The sequence below is a fragment of the Sporothrix brasiliensis genome (assembly GCF_000820605.1).
Source record: "Sporothrix brasiliensis 5110 chromosome Unknown Cont20, whole genome shotgun sequence".
Classification (NCBI taxonomy): Eukaryota; Fungi; Ascomycota; class Sordariomycetes; order Ophiostomatales; family Ophiostomataceae; genus Sporothrix; species Sporothrix brasiliensis.
The window spans coordinates 2,559,311-2,574,958 of record NW_024467139.1 but is presented as its reverse complement, the minus strand read 5'-3'; the positions used below and the strand labels follow the sequence as shown (position 1 = coordinate 2,574,958).

General features: G+C 58.7%; 8 protein-coding genes across 8 annotated transcripts; 4 read left to right on the top strand and 4 right to left on the bottom strand.

Annotated features, from left to right (window-relative positions):
* Positions 1–118: 118 nt before the first annotated feature.
* On the bottom strand, positions 119–2,731 carry SPBR_06630 (ABC transport system ATP-binding protein; the record flags this gene model as incomplete). Its single annotated transcript, XM_040764886.1, has 1 exon — positions 119–2,731. One exon carries the CDS (start codon positions 2,729–2,731, stop codon positions 119–121), a length of 2,613 nt encoding a protein of 870 aa, XP_040616690.1.
* A 718-nt stretch (positions 2,732–3,449) lies between these two features.
* On the bottom strand, positions 3,450–4,909 carry SPBR_07207 (ABC multidrug transporter mdr2; the record flags this gene model as incomplete). Its single annotated transcript, XM_040765461.1, has 3 exons — positions 3,450–4,588; positions 4,664–4,755; positions 4,812–4,909. The coding sequence occupies 3 exons, from the start codon at positions 4,907–4,909 to the stop codon at positions 3,450–3,452; spliced, it is 1,329 nt and encodes a 442-aa protein (XP_040616689.1).
* Positions 4,910–5,799: 890 nt separating this feature from the next.
* On the top strand, positions 5,800–6,718 carry SPBR_07660 (uncharacterized protein; the record flags this gene model as incomplete). Its single annotated transcript, XM_040765914.1, has 3 exons — positions 5,800–5,842; positions 5,982–6,196; positions 6,272–6,718. 3 exons carry the CDS (start codon positions 5,800–5,802, stop codon positions 6,716–6,718), a joined length of 705 nt encoding a protein of 234 aa, XP_040616688.1.
* A 754-nt stretch (positions 6,719–7,472) lies between these two features.
* On the bottom strand, positions 7,473–8,076 carry SPBR_09007 (uncharacterized protein; the record flags this gene model as incomplete). Its single annotated transcript, XM_040767133.1, has 4 exons — positions 7,473–7,525; positions 7,600–7,660; positions 7,759–7,921; positions 8,072–8,076. 4 exons carry the CDS (start codon positions 8,074–8,076, stop codon positions 7,473–7,475), a joined length of 282 nt encoding a protein of 93 aa, XP_040616687.1.
* A 555-nt stretch (positions 8,077–8,631) lies between these two features.
* On the top strand, positions 8,632–11,535 carry SPBR_06560 (uncharacterized protein; the record flags this gene model as incomplete). The annotated part of the gene is made up of 1 exon (XM_040764816.1): positions 8,632–11,535. The coding sequence occupies one exon, from the start codon at positions 8,632–8,634 to the stop codon at positions 11,533–11,535; it is 2,904 nt and encodes a 967-aa protein (XP_040616686.1).
* A 290-nt stretch (positions 11,536–11,825) lies between these two features.
* On the bottom strand, positions 11,826–13,084 carry SPBR_07363 (syntaxin 16; the record flags this gene model as incomplete). Its single annotated transcript, XM_040765617.1, has 3 exons — positions 11,826–12,349; positions 12,417–12,979; positions 13,062–13,084. The coding sequence occupies 3 exons, from the start codon at positions 13,082–13,084 to the stop codon at positions 11,826–11,828; spliced, it is 1,110 nt and encodes a 369-aa protein (XP_040616685.1).
* A 1,331-nt stretch (positions 13,085–14,415) lies between these two features.
* SPBR_09012 (uncharacterized protein) lies at positions 14,416–14,875 on the top strand (the record flags this gene model as incomplete). Its single annotated transcript, XM_040767138.1, has 2 exons — positions 14,416–14,479; positions 14,733–14,875. 2 exons carry the CDS (start codon positions 14,416–14,418, stop codon positions 14,873–14,875), a joined length of 207 nt encoding a protein of 68 aa, XP_040616684.1.
* A 139-nt stretch (positions 14,876–15,014) lies between these two features.
* SPBR_08013 (calmodulin) lies at positions 15,015–15,319 on the top strand (the record flags this gene model as incomplete). Its single annotated transcript, XM_040766263.1, has 2 exons — positions 15,015–15,213; positions 15,285–15,319. 2 exons carry the CDS (start codon positions 15,015–15,017, stop codon positions 15,317–15,319), a joined length of 234 nt encoding a protein of 77 aa, XP_040616683.1.
* Positions 15,320–15,648: the final 329 nt, after the last annotated feature.

Here is a 15,648-nt window from a genome sequence, read left to right as displayed (position 1 = left end):
TTGTGTCTGTTGAAAGTGGAGTAGTTCGCCCGATGTCCATTCCCGTTTCTATTTTATGGAACATGCGATGAGATAATTCAGAACCGAAATGAACGCGAGGACAAAAGATCGACATCGTCTAGACCTCCGCCTTGGGAATGGCCTCTACCTTTCTGGCGTTCGTCCTGCGGTGGTGCTCCTCGTCGTCGTCGTCGTCGTCCTCTTCCGCATCATCCTCCTCCTCTTCTTCCTCGGGCAGCGGCTCTTCGAGGTGGTCCTCGATACGCTCCTTCTCGGTGATGTGGCCATCGTTGCGCGGGGTCGGCGCAGCGACCTCGCCGCCGCTCATCTGCCACTCCATGAGCCGGCTAAAGGCACTGTTGGGATTGGCGCTGAGCTCCGCATAGCGGCCCGTCTCGGCAACGGTGCCGTGGTTGCTGAGGACAATGATCTGGTCGGACCGCTTGATCGTGGACAGCCGGTGGGCAATGGAGATGGTGGTGCTGCGGCCCTTGAGCAGGGCAGCGAGCGCGGCATTGACGAGCGTCTCCGACTCGGCGTCGAGCGCCGACGTGGCCTCGTCCAGCAGCAGGATGTCCGGGTCCTTGAGCAGCGCGCGCGCAATGGCGATGCGCTGCTTCTGTCCGCCGGAAAGCTGGGCACCGCGGGGGCCGACATGCGTCTCGAGGCCGTCGGGGAAGTCGCTGATGAACTGGCAGTTGGCCTTTTGGGCGGCGGCAATGACATCGGCGCGCGAGGCTCCGGGCTTGCCGTAGGCAATGTTCTCGGCAATGGTGCCCGAGAACAGCACGGGCTCCTGGGCAACCATGCCGATGCGGCGGCGCAGCGACTTGACATTCATCGACTTGACGTCGACGCCGTTGATGGTGATGCTGCCCTGGGACGGGTCGTAGAAGCGCAGCAGCAAGCTCGCCACAGTCGACTTGCCGCCGCCCGACGGGCCAACAATGCAGACGTTGCTGCCCGAGGGAATCTCAAAGTCGAGGCCCTGGAAGATGTTGACGGCGGGGCGGGTCGGGTAGGCAAACGTGACGTTGGAAAACCGGATGGGGCCCTGGGCGGACTTGACCTTGGTGCCCACGGTGGTGTGGATGCCGGGGTCGCGGTCGAGCAGCTCAAAGAGGCGCGTGGCGGCGCCGGCGCCCTTCATGAGCTCCGAGTAGAAGCCCGATATGCCAAACATGCTGGAGCCCGCAAAGGCGGTGTACATCATAAAGGACGTCAGGTCGCCGACGGACATGGACCCGTAGCGCACGAGGTTGCCGCCGACAATCAGCAGGGCCAGGATGGTCATGTTGCCCATCCAGCCGTTGGCACCAAAGTAGGTGGCCGAGATCAGGGCCTCGCGGCGGCCGAGGGAGAAGATCTTGCGGACCTGCTTGTTGTAGCGCGAGACCTCCTGGACCTCGCCAGCAAAGGCCTGGCTGGTGCGGATGTTGCCCAGACGCTCCTCGGCAATCTTGGTGAGCGTGCCGAGGTTGCGCTGGATGCGGCGTGAGATGTTGCGGATGACGCGGCCGTAGACAACGGCGCCGACGGCAATGGGCGGGAACATGATGAGCAGGATGGACGTCAGCTTGGGGCTGAGCCACATCATGGCCACGAGGCCTGCCGAGCCGCTGACAATGGCGCGCATGCCGTCCGAGAGGTTGTGCGTGATGCTCTTGCCGACAATGACGGTGTCGGAGCTGAGGCGCGAGATGAGGTCGCCCACGCGGTTGGCGTCGAAGAACTCGGCGTCCTGGGTGTAGGTGCGGCGGTAGAGCTGGGCGCGCAGGCGCGACACGACGCGCTCGCCGACGATGCGCAGGATGATGATGCGCAGGAAGCTGGCGGCGGCGCCGATGGTGAGCACCGCGCCGAACGCCGCAAAGAACTGGTTCATGGTCAGGCCCAAAATGCGGACGTCGTCGACGGCGCCCTTGGTGGCGAGATCGAGCAGGCGGCCGACAGAGAAGGGGATGGACATGGACACGCCCGAGGAGAGCAGCAGGAACACAAAGGCCACGGCAAGCCAGCGGAACTCGGGCCGCGCGATGCGGATCAGGCGCCAGACCTCGCTCCAGCCGGCCTTGGTCGTCGTCTTGCCCTCGCGCGACAGCCGCGCCGCCATGTTGACCTGTGTGGCCTTTTCGGCCCTTTCGCTGCGCTGGAAGCCGTGCTTGTCCTGGTACTCGTCGCCGGCCGCCCGCGGGGTCGTTGTGGGGCTGGTCGTCGTTGGCGTTGTAGACGTCGTTGGTGTCCCTGGTGCCGTCCTGTTATCTTGCCTCCGCAACGCCGTCGTCGACATGCGCCGCATCATCGCGAACGCCGAGGCTGCGGGCGAGCGGCTGTCACTACCCCACACTATGCTGTTGGGCCGTCCGGCCGAGGCCATAGAGGAACGGAGAGAGGCTGCACGGCTGCTCCCGAGACCGAAGCTGCTGCCGCCGCTGTTTCGAGCCGAAGAAAACGAAACCGGCGGCCGGGAGGAGACGGTTGGCTCGGCGGAAGGGGCGCTGGCACCAGTGCTGCCGCTCGAAATGTATCGCGACTGCTGCTGGTGTCGTATCCGCGGCCGCATACACTCTCTGGTAACGGTCGGCGTCTGTGGCCTGGCTGTTCGCACCAACGCGTCGTGCGCAATGCCGCTTCCACTGTTTCCACAGCTTCTACAGCTTCCCCAGCTGCCAGCAGCAGCGCGCTCCTGGAGCTGCTGCGCGCCTTGGCGCCGCAGTGCTCCGCAGATCATTGCGAGAGGACAAAGCGAGAGGTCCTGGCACTGCAAAGTGGGCGATGCTTGTCGTTTCCGTGCGTGTGCCCGGTCAGGGGATGAGATGAGAGTTGCTGAATCGGCGTTGTGTTGACGTCGACGGGTGAAGTCGCTGAAAATCGGAATTCGGGGGAAAAAAGGAAAGAGGTACTAAACCCGCGGAAGGAACATTGGCGGTGCACCGGCAGACAGGGCCGTTTACAGGGGGAGAGACTGCCCCGCCTCCACCCACTCATCGCTGTAAGGCCGAGGTCGCTGCGCTAAATTTCGCGGTAGCTCCGCTGCAATCGCACTTTTCTCAAAGGCTGCCACTGTATCTTAGCTTCTTCCCCGCTAACTGCATATAACGGCAGGCACAATTGTTGGCAAGAACGCGCGCCTGTGAATGTCCTAAATTCCTTCACGTGAAAATCACTGGCAACAAATACGTTTGCGATGGCATTTGTTAATTAAATACGAAGTAGAAGAGTCCGTCTTCTCTGACGTTTTCGGTGACTCGCAAAATAAATACAGGTGAAAACAAAAGAGAAGAAAAAGATGAAGAAGAAAGCAGCAAATGTAAAATACAGAAATGCACACGCCAGCTCACATGGCTTCAGCTCCTCCCAGTTACGGAGTACATAAATACAGACACATTGAATTTGGGCACAATGTATGGCAGATGCATCTGCTAGAGCTGCCCGGTCGCCGGCAGCCTCTAGCTTTGGCTGTCCTTGCGCAGCATCTCGGCCACGTCCGCATCAATGCCGTCGTCCAGGTCCGGCACCTCTTCGGACGAGTCGATGCGGCGGCGCTTGTTAGCTCCATTGGTCGAAACAGGGACGGCCTGCGCCGCAAGGCTTGAGAGGATGGCGATGCCAGACACGGACGGATCGGGCGCGGGCGTGACGTGCACCTGTGGTGGCCCTGAACTTGCGCCGTCGTTGGCGTGGTCGTCGCTGGCCGCAGCCGCGTCGTTTGCTGCATCGCCAGACGCGCTCCGAGACAGCGGCGGCGGTGGTGGCTCGAGACCTGGGAAGACCGGCTCGCTCATGTCGTCCGGGTCGGTGCTGGGCGGCGTCAGCGCCTCCACTTCGGGCCGTGGCGGCTCCTGTACCGGCGACAAGCTGCCGGCGCCACTGTGGCCGCCGGGCGTATCGCTGTCCGCCCCATTGCCGGCGCCGGCGCCGGCGCCGCTCAGATCGCGCATAATCTTGTCCTCGACCTGCCGCTTGCGCTCGTCCACCTGCACGCGCCGCTGTGCCAGCTGGGCGAGCCGCTGCCGGTCTGCCTCGAGCAGCTTCTGGTATTGTGCCTGCAGGTTGTCCAGCACGCTCTTGAGGTCCATGCGTGCACGCACCATCTGCGCCAGCGCGTCCTCGCCGTCGGCAATTGTCTTGAGAAGACCGTTGAGCCGTGCCGCGTAGACGGGCGCTGCGGGCGGCGCGCTGTTCATTATCTTGTCGAACTCGGCGTCGGCTTTGCTGGCGGCGCCTTGTGTCGATATCAACAGCTTTGTGACGTTGCGCTGCGGCGCCACGAGCGGCGCAAGCTCTTGTGGGAGCGCGGCGGCCGCCGACGACGACGAGCTGGACGAGCCGCCAAAGATGGACCCGCCCATCGCTGTCCGGGACGCGCCCTTGGCCTTGTCGAATTCTTCAATCCGGCTCTCCACGGCTGCTTGGATCGGCAGCTCAAAGATGTTGCGCTCGCGCCACACCTCCACCACCCGCCGGAGCTTTGTCTGCACCTCGGACGGTGCGCCCTTGTATGCTGCTGCCAACGCTTCGGCAATCACCGGCGCAAATGCGACCACAAAGTCGTCCTTGTGCCGCGCCTTCGACTGTTGCGTGACTTCTGTAGGTGGGAGGGCCGGGTTAGTGGGTGTGACTGGATGCGTCGTTTTTGCGATTACTTTGACATGAAACTCACCATTGGCAAGGTAGACGAGGTTCAGTCGCTTTGGGCTCGGCGAGTCCTTAAGTCGCTGGAACCAAAGCTGGACCGTCCGTTCTGCATGCCGGCTGCCACAGGTCAGTATTTTCCTCGCGCGACCCGATGCTGCTTTCCCTGTGCTTACCGATGGAACATAATCCATTGTGCGGCCGTGGCGATGCTGTCGTGTGTTTCGTTCAATGCCGACAGCTTCGCCAGCACGGCGTCGTCCGTATACGCCATGTCGGGGGTTGGGATTGGTGTAGAGGGCTAGAAGGGGAAGGCACGATGCCTTGGAGTCGCCAGGGAAGTCGTCTGTCGTCTGTCGGTGGATGGGACGCTCGAGATCGCGATGCTTTCTGATGGTGATGCCTCAACGCAGGGATGCGATTTCACAAGTTTGCACGCACGCTGCCAGTTGCTTCGTCTATCAATTGTTCTACACCCGGGTCTAGGCGTTGTTTACGGGCGAACAGACGTCTTGGAGAGCACGAGGACACATTAAAGACGTCGGTTCTCCAGATGTGGCTTTGATCACCGCAGACAAGCACATGGACCAGGCTGCTTAATTGCAAAGAGAACAACAAGGAACTACGCCGAAAAGACTCGCTGCGGCACGGACAAGAAAATACGCTTGCTCGTCGTGATGCAGCTGGAGCTGTGGTGGGCGGAAAAGGCACGTTGGGGGAAGATGATAGAAGAGAAGCAGGTATTGTGAGTACAATTTCATTTCCAAAACAATACGACTCTGATATGCGCGGTCGCACGAGTACATGTAGGTCGCGGACAGGTAAGCTTCAGCGGCTAGTCCTGTTCCGGCTAGTGAGACAGCGCTCTAGCTAGGGCTTTCTAATATATCCTTATAAACAGAATGCAGCAAGACGAATTCGTCATCAAACGGTGCTACCCTGCTTTCGCTGTTGACTACAGATCGCTGGACCTACTTCCTCCTGTCCCTGAAGCCGACAATCGACAGCTCTACAATCCAATACACGAATTTCCCAACACCCGGCAGACCGATCTACCATCACAACTGATCCGGTGTTACCTTGATCTTTTCTCCCAACGACCTCTTTACAGACCCTCCTATTCCGACTACCCCCTATCTCGCGACTCGTTCCAAACGGACAACGATGGCGGACCGATTCCCTTCGCTGGAGGACTTTGACTCTGGCGGTACGTTGCAGCTCCCCTGTAGGCTCTCAGTTGACTTTGCAGCTGCTCTGAGTTTTTGCCAAACTCTTTGCGCGTTGATTTGGCCTCTACCCGTTCAATTAGACATGCGCTGACCCTTCCCCCTCGTCTCGACTTACAGCCCAGACCGACATCAAAGGCACGACCATCGAGGCATCTGGCGACGACTTCCTGGCTCGCGAGCGGGCCATCCTCGGCGACGATGCCAACCAGTTCACGACCCCCGGCGACAGCGCAGCATTCACGGCTGGTGGCGACGACAACCTGCTCGGCGGCGACAGCGTAGAGACCGCCCAGTTCGAGAGCAGCTTCCCCGATCTCTCCGCTCAGAACCAGGTGCGTTCCTGGTGCATCGTGCATCTGCGTGCGACGCCAGCGTTGCTGCTGTGCATCATCTCACTAACTGTATAGGCCGCCACCACCACCATCACCAGCGGGCCGTCCGTCGACTTCAAGTCGGGCTACAACGCCACCGTCGAGGACGAGGAGGAGCCCGAGGTCCTCAAGGCCTGGCGGGAGAAGCGCGACGAGCAAAACGCCAAACGCGCACAGCAGTTTGCCCAGCAGCGGGAGGAGACCATTGCCGAGGCCCAGCGCAACATTGACGACTTTTACGAGAACTACAACAACAAGAGAGACAAGCTGGTCGGCGCGACCAAGAAGGAGGCCGAGACCTTCCTCAACAACCGCGACGACGTCACCTCGGGCGGCACCAGCTGGGAGCGCATTGCCAAGATTGTCGACGTCTCGGGCAAGGGCGCCAAGGGCGGCGCTGCCGGGTCCGGCAAGGAGCGCTTCCGCGAGCTGCTGATGAGCCTGCGCAAGGACGAGAAGGCGCCGGGCGCGGAGGGCTACTAGGAGATAGCTTTTAAGAGCGTGGACTCGTGCATCGGCACCGGCACGAACCATTTCAAGCTGACGGCGCCCTCGGTCCCGGCGGCTACTCTTGTTCATGCTGCTCCTGCTGCGCCTGCTGCTCCCGTTGCTCCTACCTTTGCCACTCCTGCGTCTTCTCCCTTGTCGTCTGGTGGCCCCGTTCTTGCTCATGGCCTGTTCAACGGCGGCCTTCTCGACTAAGACAACGTTCGGAAGCGAGTGAATGGGGGGCGTGGTAGCGTTCGCTAGAGACGCGCTGCGTCTACTCAGGTATGCAAACTCAGTTGGCAATAAGCAAGCGAATAAAAGGGAGACACAAAGGGGGGCGGAACGAGTTTGCATCTGTAAATCTAATATGGAAGGTTGTCTCGGGGGATATGGTGTCTCTGTTTATGTTTACTTTTCTTTTGTTTTTATGCTCACCCCTTTGCTTTCCCCGAATCCTTTGACGGCCTTTCATGTTGAAAACGATAAAATAAAAGCACATGTGTGCTGGCTGTATGGTAGCACCATAATAGCGAATGCAACCATAAACACAGCACCGCACGTCAATTGTAATAGTCACATTTGACATACTCCCTGGCAAAGTGAACCACGACGCAACAATGCACAAATGCAAAATCTATTTTTGTATTTCCGATTACCGTATCTCAGTATCACATCCGTGGGTATGATCCACCCGCCGACTCAAAGTCTATCGTTCGTCCTCGCTCCACCTCGCGCCGCGGCGTCCAGCTTACACGTACGAGGTGTAGCCGAGGACCTTGCGGCCCATGCCGTACAAGCCAGCTGTTATGAGAACATCGTTAGTATGGTTTCGACTACAAATGGAAACCGCCGACAATCGGAGGAGTGAAACGTACCGCCGACGGTGCCAGCAAGGACAATCGTGTAGGGGACGATCATGATACGGCTGCGTGGGCTCTGTGATCGACATGTTAGCTCGAATTCCAGCCATTCGCGTACGTCTCGAGTACGTCTCGAGTACGCTCGTCTCAATCGATCGTGATTGGGCGACTCACAATGTTCCAGATGCGGACGTGCTGGCGGTACGCGGCCTGGTACTCGCGCTGGTGCTGCGGGACCTTGTTCGGGCCGTCAAAGATACTACAGAAGCGTGTTAGATAGATGTTCGGGACATCAACGCGACGGTCAAAGCTTCCCAGGCTGTCGCTGTCGTCGTCGCTGCAAGTGGTGGATGCCGCAGCGTCATCGAACGTCGTCCGGTTCTATTTCGCTCACGCGGCATCGCAAAGCCGTTCGCGCCCGACAGCGACCCATTGGCAAGCCCCGAGAGCGCTCAATGGTTGTTCTCGTAGTGGGAAAGTGGCTTACCCCATTGTGACGGCTGGAGACGATTGAATTGGACGTAGTTCTTGGATGTAGAGGCGGGCTGTCGTGGTTGACCGTTGTGCGTGCTGCGAGGGAATCTTCGCCAAAGGAGGGTGGTGGTTCGATTCAGCATGAAAGCTTTTGATTTGGCCGTGGCGTCACCCGAGGAAAGACGGGGAAGAAGGATTGCCGGAAAATCGTCTTTTCCGATTGGCCAGCGACGCCTTTGGTGACTAAGCCTGCGTGAGTCGGGATTTTCGTTTTAGTGCATGAATGCTCCCTGGTCGTGCCTGCCTTCTTTTAGGTGGTTCCAGGGGACGCGCCTGCTGTATTTTTTCACTAACAGAAGAAAACACAGTGAGCTACAAAAATTCCCAAATTAAGACATCACAGCCGTCAATCGACGACGACAAACGCCTCGTGCAGCCTCATTATTGCCACTGTTCAGTACTTCTGACCGCCAACGAAGACCTCTGGCCCCAATGACCGCATCCTGGCAGCCGTTTGTCATGGTGTCTTATGCCTGTGAAGACCGTCTGCCTGCGCCGCCGCGGCCATAAGCAATGCGCCCAGCGTCTTTGCAGCTGAGGCTCGCGCAACCATCTTGTCTGGCGCCGGCTTCTGCGCTCTTCGGAAGCTCCTGTGGCACATACAGCATAGGTTATGTGCCGGCAGTTACGTCCGGACCACGGCCGGCTTCTCAGAGCTTCCAGGAGCGCATCGGTTTCCGTTTCAACTCGGCCGCTGCATCCCCAGTGCTGGCCCGAAGCAGCACGGACCATGGCAGCAGTTACGATATAAGCAACGCGCCGTCGTCATTGCCAGCCTTCCCGGACCATCTGAAGCTTCGAGGACCCTTTGCATTCGACCGCAAGGACGATGCAGCGACCCGCCCACCGACCGCCGCCTCTGTCGGCCGCTGGAACATATCGCAACGGCCAGGACAGTTGATGCTCGGCGCACAGCACTACGGGAAATGGCGCGAGCTCGTCTTCGACTACGACCGCCTCATGTTTGAGTCCGGCCTGGCTCCTTCGGTAGCAGCATCTGCCGGCAATGTACAGCGGTCTGTCGACCGCCCCGAGAATGCCTCTGACATGAGCCTCTGGAGTGCTATTTTTAACTTTGCACAACGGCGAGGCGACAGTGACGGTGCGCTTGTCGTTTGGCACGAGATTTTTCTGCGACGCCAGCTCTACAAAACAGACGGCGTCGTGGCCAATGCGTTTTGGATGTCCGTCGTCGGAGCGGCTCTGGAATCGCGCGATGCGAGCTTCCTCGAGAGCACGTGGGCCTACGCCGAGTGGATGCACGATACACGCGGCACCCGATGGCCACACTACTACCGCCTGGTTGTCTCGTCATTTCTTGACAGTGGCGACTACGACGCTGCTCTGAAGTGGCACCTGCGTCTCAGCCCACATTTCTCTGTACCAAAGCGGGATTTCTTTGACCTGCTCAAGTCGTACATCACCGATCCTCACCCAGAGCTCCAAGAGACACTTCGATATATCTATGCGACTAGTCGCCATCGCTTACTGTACGACACGATTGTGCCGCTTCTATGGTCGCACGGCCACTCGGCCCTCGCCCGTGCCTGGCGCGAGACGCTCATCCTTCACGACGACCTCCCCGCGTCGAGCTCTTCCCGGCCTTTCTTGCAGTTTGTGGCCGGCTACTACCCAGAAACGGAGCTCGCGCCAAAAGAGCAGTTTCTTGTCAACACACAGCCTTCGCAGTACCTTTCGCCCCAGCCGCCGAAGCCCGCGCCGAAAGCGCCGGATTTGCCGACCAACCTGTTTCATTTGGTGAACCGTGTCCACGGCGAGACCTTTGGTATACAGGAAAAGTCGTTCAACGACAAGATCGGCTCAAAGTGGTTTGCCACCAAATGGGTGTCATTGGATACGGCCATCAACATGATCTACAACCTCGGCATCGACGAGATTGGCCCGCTGTCCTTGCAGTCAATAGCCCTGCGCAGCGGCGACCCGGCGAGCGTTCTGCGGAGTCTGGAGCATCTCGAGCAGTGCCATATCAGCATTGGCAGCGCCAACTACTCCAAGGCCATCCGCTACCTCGCAAGAGCGGGCGATGCGGCGACGCTGAATGAGCTGCTGCAGTCCTCGCTGCACCCGGCGGTCTTTGACGACATTGTGCTGCAGCGGTCTGTTCTCGGCTCGGCCATGTATACGGGTGACTGGAAGACCCACCGGCTCGTGCTTGCTGTGCGCCTCGCTGTGTCGGAAGATGCGTTGGAGACATCGTCAAACAAGCTGCTTATGGCGTGTGTAACCCAGAAAAAAAAGGGCTCCGTATTGCGCCTGCTGGACGAGTTCTCCGCCCGTGGCATGGAGATCACTCCTGCCACCTGGGAGAGTCTGTCGCATTTCATATTGGATGAAGCGCCAGCAAAATTTGATCCCAACGCACCTCCGGATGTCGACTTTTATGCCGCCTTGTGCCGGCGGCTGTTAGCAATGCGACTGCCCGTGGCAACAGAGGCGTGGCAGAATATACTGCTCGTGTACGGGCGACTGGGCCGGCTTGACGACCTCGAGAAGACGGCGCTCGACATTGTGGATCAGTATGTGTCGTTGCAAACAGCAAGGCTGCCGAGAAAGCCGGTGTCCCCGACAGCGTCCTCTGCCCCTCCACCGGCACGACCGCCCTCCACATCGTCTTCGTCCGTCTTGTCTTCGATAGACGAAACGTCCGCATTCAAAGCGAACATCGCCGACGTTCCCGACATTGTCCGGGGCGAGACAGAGAAGCTTGTTGACCTCGGCTACCGCCTTCTGCCACGCGATCTGCCGTGCAACCACCCGCTCCATCCACTGAGCCTCATCTTTAACGAAGAGATTGTCGCATCGATGGTTCGGTGGTACTTTCATCGCAAGACGGCGTATCGGCAAAAGCAGGGCGCCCGTAAGGTCCGGTTGACCAGACCAAAGCCGGCAGCGCCAAAGGGTACAGGCGACACGGTTGTCTCGCCCAAGAAACCTTATATCCCAGCGCCACCAAGCGATGCCACACCCAGCGACTTTTCTCTCGCTGGTGGCATCCGCCTGCTCGCCATGCTGCGCGACCGCGGCGTCGACGTGTCCAAGTCGTGCGTGCGGTCCGAGACGCTGGTGTGCATTGTCGCCCTGTTCGGACCCGAGGCCATGTCGACCCGATACTGGCAGCCGTCGCGCGCCGCGAACCAGCTCAAGCTGGGCGAGGTCAAGGCCTTTTGCGATGCGGCTTGGGCCAGTGATGGGCACGACACAGAGAGCCTCGAAGCTGGCCAAAGGACGGACACGCTGCTTCCCAAGTTCCGGGTGCTCAAGCAAGCGCTGGCAGCTGTCAAACCAGTGGCAGCGTCGTTTGCGAGCAAGCTCACGCGGCCGGGCGACAAAAAGAAGGCCTCTCGTGACGCCTTTATGGAAGTCATCTCCAAGAAGTCGCCATCACCGACCGCGTAATGGGCAGGCGACTATTACTCTCCACATGGCCCCGCACATATGCCAAAAATCTCATACGACACCTTGTACAAATTTACTTTAGATACCCCTTCTTTCATAATTTTTAAGGAAACGACCATAGAAAAATGATGGTGATATACAAACAATGTTGACGCCTTCCTAAATGTTACAAAAAATGGAAAAGAAAGAAACAGGAACAACTGTCTACCTGCTCGCTAACTGCAGGGCGTTGTATGTGATTAAAAACAGAAAATGAAACCCGGCCAACAAAGGCGCATTCGTTCAGTTTGTTATAATAATGGCGGCACATCGGGCGACGCTGGTGGTGCTGCCTCTCCTGCACCGCCGCCATGCCTCTTGGGCTTGATAATGAGCAAGATGATCATGCCGGCCACAATCAGAATCAATAGCAATATAATCTTGCGCTTGGTCGTTTTCTTCTGGTAGCCCGAGGCCACAACCAGCTCCTTCTCGGCCGCTTTGACGTCCGTGTTCATGTTCTCGACGTTGTAGTCAATGCGGTCCAGCATGGTGCCCTGGTCGATGACCATGTTTTGCAAGTCACGGAACAGGTCGGACAGGTCGATGATGCCCTGCGCAATGTCTTCAATCTCGCGCTCCCGCTGCATAATAACGGCGTCGTTCGACTGTGCTTGCTTTTGCTGCGTTGTCGACTGCTGCAGGGCCCACTGCGAAAAGGAGCGGTCGGCGTCCGACTCCAGCAGCGACGGGTCGGCGGCGTAGTTGCTCCCCGACGTGCTGGCACCGCCCACGGGCGTCGATGCCCGGTCCGCGCCGGAGAAGCCCTTTAATTCTGCAAACGTTAGTGTCCAACAACCAGCGTGGCCGTCGCCCCTCCAGGCTGCCCCGTTTGCACTCACTCTTGAGATACGCGCTCTGCTTCTTGCGGAAATTGGCGCTGGCCTCTTGCACGCGCGCCGCCAGCGAGATCTGCACGTTCTTGGCCATGGTCTCGTCGGCACGCGACAGCGTTCCCTGGCTCTTGGACTCGCGCACCATGTGGTCCACGCGCTGGATGCAGCCGTGGCAGTCGTGGAACGCGCGCGTAATCGTCTGCGTCAGCCGCTCAATCTCGTTCTCCTCGGCGCGCTTCGCCGCCTCGTCCTCGTTGAAACCCGGCAGGACGTGCTTCTGGTGCAGCCGGTCGAGCAGCTGGCTCTGGCGGGCGACGTCGCCGAGGATCTCGGCGACCTCGTCGGAGATGTCGGCCCAGCGCGGCGGCAAGACGTCCATCTCAATGACGGCGTCCCCCGGCGAGCCGCCCAGGTCGTCGGCCTGGTCGTAGAAAGGGTCGGCCGAGAGCAGGCCGCGGCGGTCCTCGTCACCACCCGCGGCGGCGGACGAGCTGCTCGCGAGGCCGCCATAGTATTTCGGTGTCCGTGTCGCCGGGTGGTGTGCATAGGACTGGCGGTAGGATATGTAGCTAGAGCACGGTGGAGAAGAAACTGGTCAGATGCTGCTCACTCTGTCAAATGTACTCGGACGATGAGGAGCCAGGGGCTCACAGGTTGGTGCGGTCACGCCACATGGCGGACACGCTGGCGGGATCGTCGCCGCCGCCGCTGCTTGGAACAGGTACAGGAAGACCGCAGAACCGGGACGAGGGCGCACGTGGGCAGCTCGGGCAGCTCGGGGTGGGAAACCGTATGCTCGTTTGTCTGTGTCTGTCTTGAAGAAGCTGGAAAGCTGCTGGGTTCGGAGGCGCAGGGTTGTTGGAACAGCAACGATGTCGCCGAGATAAGGGGCCGTTTAAGTTTTTGAACAGTGTATCTGCTACTGGTGCAGCTCGTGAAGTGTTCAAGTAGGCAGTATGATGACGTGGTCGCGATTCCTCAATTGTTACTTCTCAATGTCACGATGGTGAGTGTGGCTGCTTGAAAGTCGCTGACGGAATCCGGAAGCAGCTGTGAGGCACTGGCCAGTAGCACCGTTGCATGCGACAGCGGCTGCGCTAGCCCAAACCTGCCGAGCCGGGCTTTTTGGGAGAGCACTATTGGGGCGGCCGCTGCACTGGAATCCACTGGAGCCCACCGAGTCAGTTCTTTGTATGCTTCTTCCAACAGGGCGTCAGCACCCGCACACCACTGTTTCGGAAGGGGACAACATATGCACCAAACCGAGTTTCCATAGCCTGGTTTTTCAGCTCTCCAACGCTAGCCCTGAGATTGGCAGGAGGGAGTGAGCCTAACTGCCATGTTGTTCATCGGCAAGGCCTAATCCCAGCCAGGAAATTGCTGCAGTGAGCCGCATTCGCCCAGGCTGGGCCTTGATTCGGTTCTAGGCGCAGGATCACAAACTGGCCAATTGTCAATTCGCAGGCCAAGAACCCCCCAGGCGAACGTACGAGGCCGCCTTACTATTCCGTGCATCCTGCCTCAACTCGTTCTGCCCCGCTCTTTCCCAAGCTGGCTCGACCTGGCTCCTGTCACTACACAGCGTCAACAAACCACTTTCCCCCCTTTCTCCCCTCCTTTTTTCTGCTGGGGTGCTCCTGCAGCGCAAGAAAACTTCTGCCCTACTACGTCGTACACCGACAATATAATAACAGCCCACCCGCGCGAGGCAACAACGACCGTTCGCCAAGGCTTCAAGCTCTCCCTTCTACACACCAATCCGCCCCAGCACTTCGTTTTCGCTTGACTCTTCATCGTCACTCTCGACTCCACGCCAAACCGCACACCGTTCTTTTCGTCAAGCCCACACAGCACATTTTCGCAATTATGGTTCGTCTCTCCGCGTCCTCGTCTCGTCGCCCTCGTGCTCTGGTCGTCAACTGGGCCCTGCGGCGACGGTCTCGACCGAAACCGCCTCGTATGAGTTTTGGCTCCGATTTTTGCTTTGGACACCAACTAACGCGCAATGCCAGGCCGAGTCACTTACCGAGGAGCAGGTCTCCGAGTTCAAGGAGGCTTTCTCTCTGTTTGTATGTTCTTCCTCTCCCGGATCGCCACCCCGTTTGACGCTTGGCTTGAGCTTCGGCGCTATCCCGCTCCCGATACAACGGCGTTTTGCTAACCTCTTTTTTATTGTTTGGGCTGAATAGGACAAGGACGGCGATGGTTAGTCAAACTTCTCAATGTGCTTTTTCGAATGCGTTCGGCTGACCGCCGTTTCGTACCGTCCGCAAACCCGTGGCCTTCAGTCGAACTGACGCTGTTTTCTTTCCCTCTTCCTAGGCCAGATCACCACCAAGGAGCTCGGCACCGTCATGCGCTCGCTCGGCCAGAATCCCTCCGAGTCTGAGCTGCAGGACATGATCAACGAGGTCGACGCCGACAACAACGGCACCATTGACTTCCCTGGTACGTTTGACCGTTGAATGTGGCATGATGCGAGGATAAGAGATAAGGAGGAATGAAGAGATCCAAAACACGTGTTGCGGTGGCAATTCGCTGCATTATGACACACGGTTATCCGGGGTCGACAATGGCTAACCATCCACAGAGTTCCTGACCATGATGGCGCGCAAGATGAAGGACACCGACTCCGAGGAGGAGATCCGCGAGGCCTTCAAGGTCTTCGACCGCGATAACAACGGCTTCATCTCGGCTGCTGAGCTGCGCCACGTCATGACGTCGATCGGCGAGAAGCTGACGGACGAGGAGGTCGACGAGATGATCCGTGAGGCCGACCAGGACGGCGACGGCCGGATTGACTGTATGCGTCATACTTCTCCCCACCACTGTCACCTTCCCCAGGCACACCGCTAACAATGTTCGCTCCCACAGACAACGAGTTCGTCCAGCTCATGATGCAGAAATAAGTTGGGGCCCACCCTCGCGTGATGATGAGACGATGAACGGTGGCCATGTTTTGCATGTTTGCAGCAGGATTTTTTGGACTGTCCTTTCCGCCCTCTCCTCCTTTCTCCCTTTTAAAAAAAGGAGACCCAGTGGCAGTGGCTCTTGTTTCCCCTCTTTTGTCTCTTGTTTTTCAACTCTCAACTATTCGACCATAGCTGTCATACCGTTGTGTTGTCCACTTTTACAATAATTGGACGAGGCTGTTACTATGTTTTGGTCCTTCTCAAAGACTATGCGCCAATAGCTGCGTTGTACAATGTCTGTTGCTCTCGTGATATATTCCGTCTCG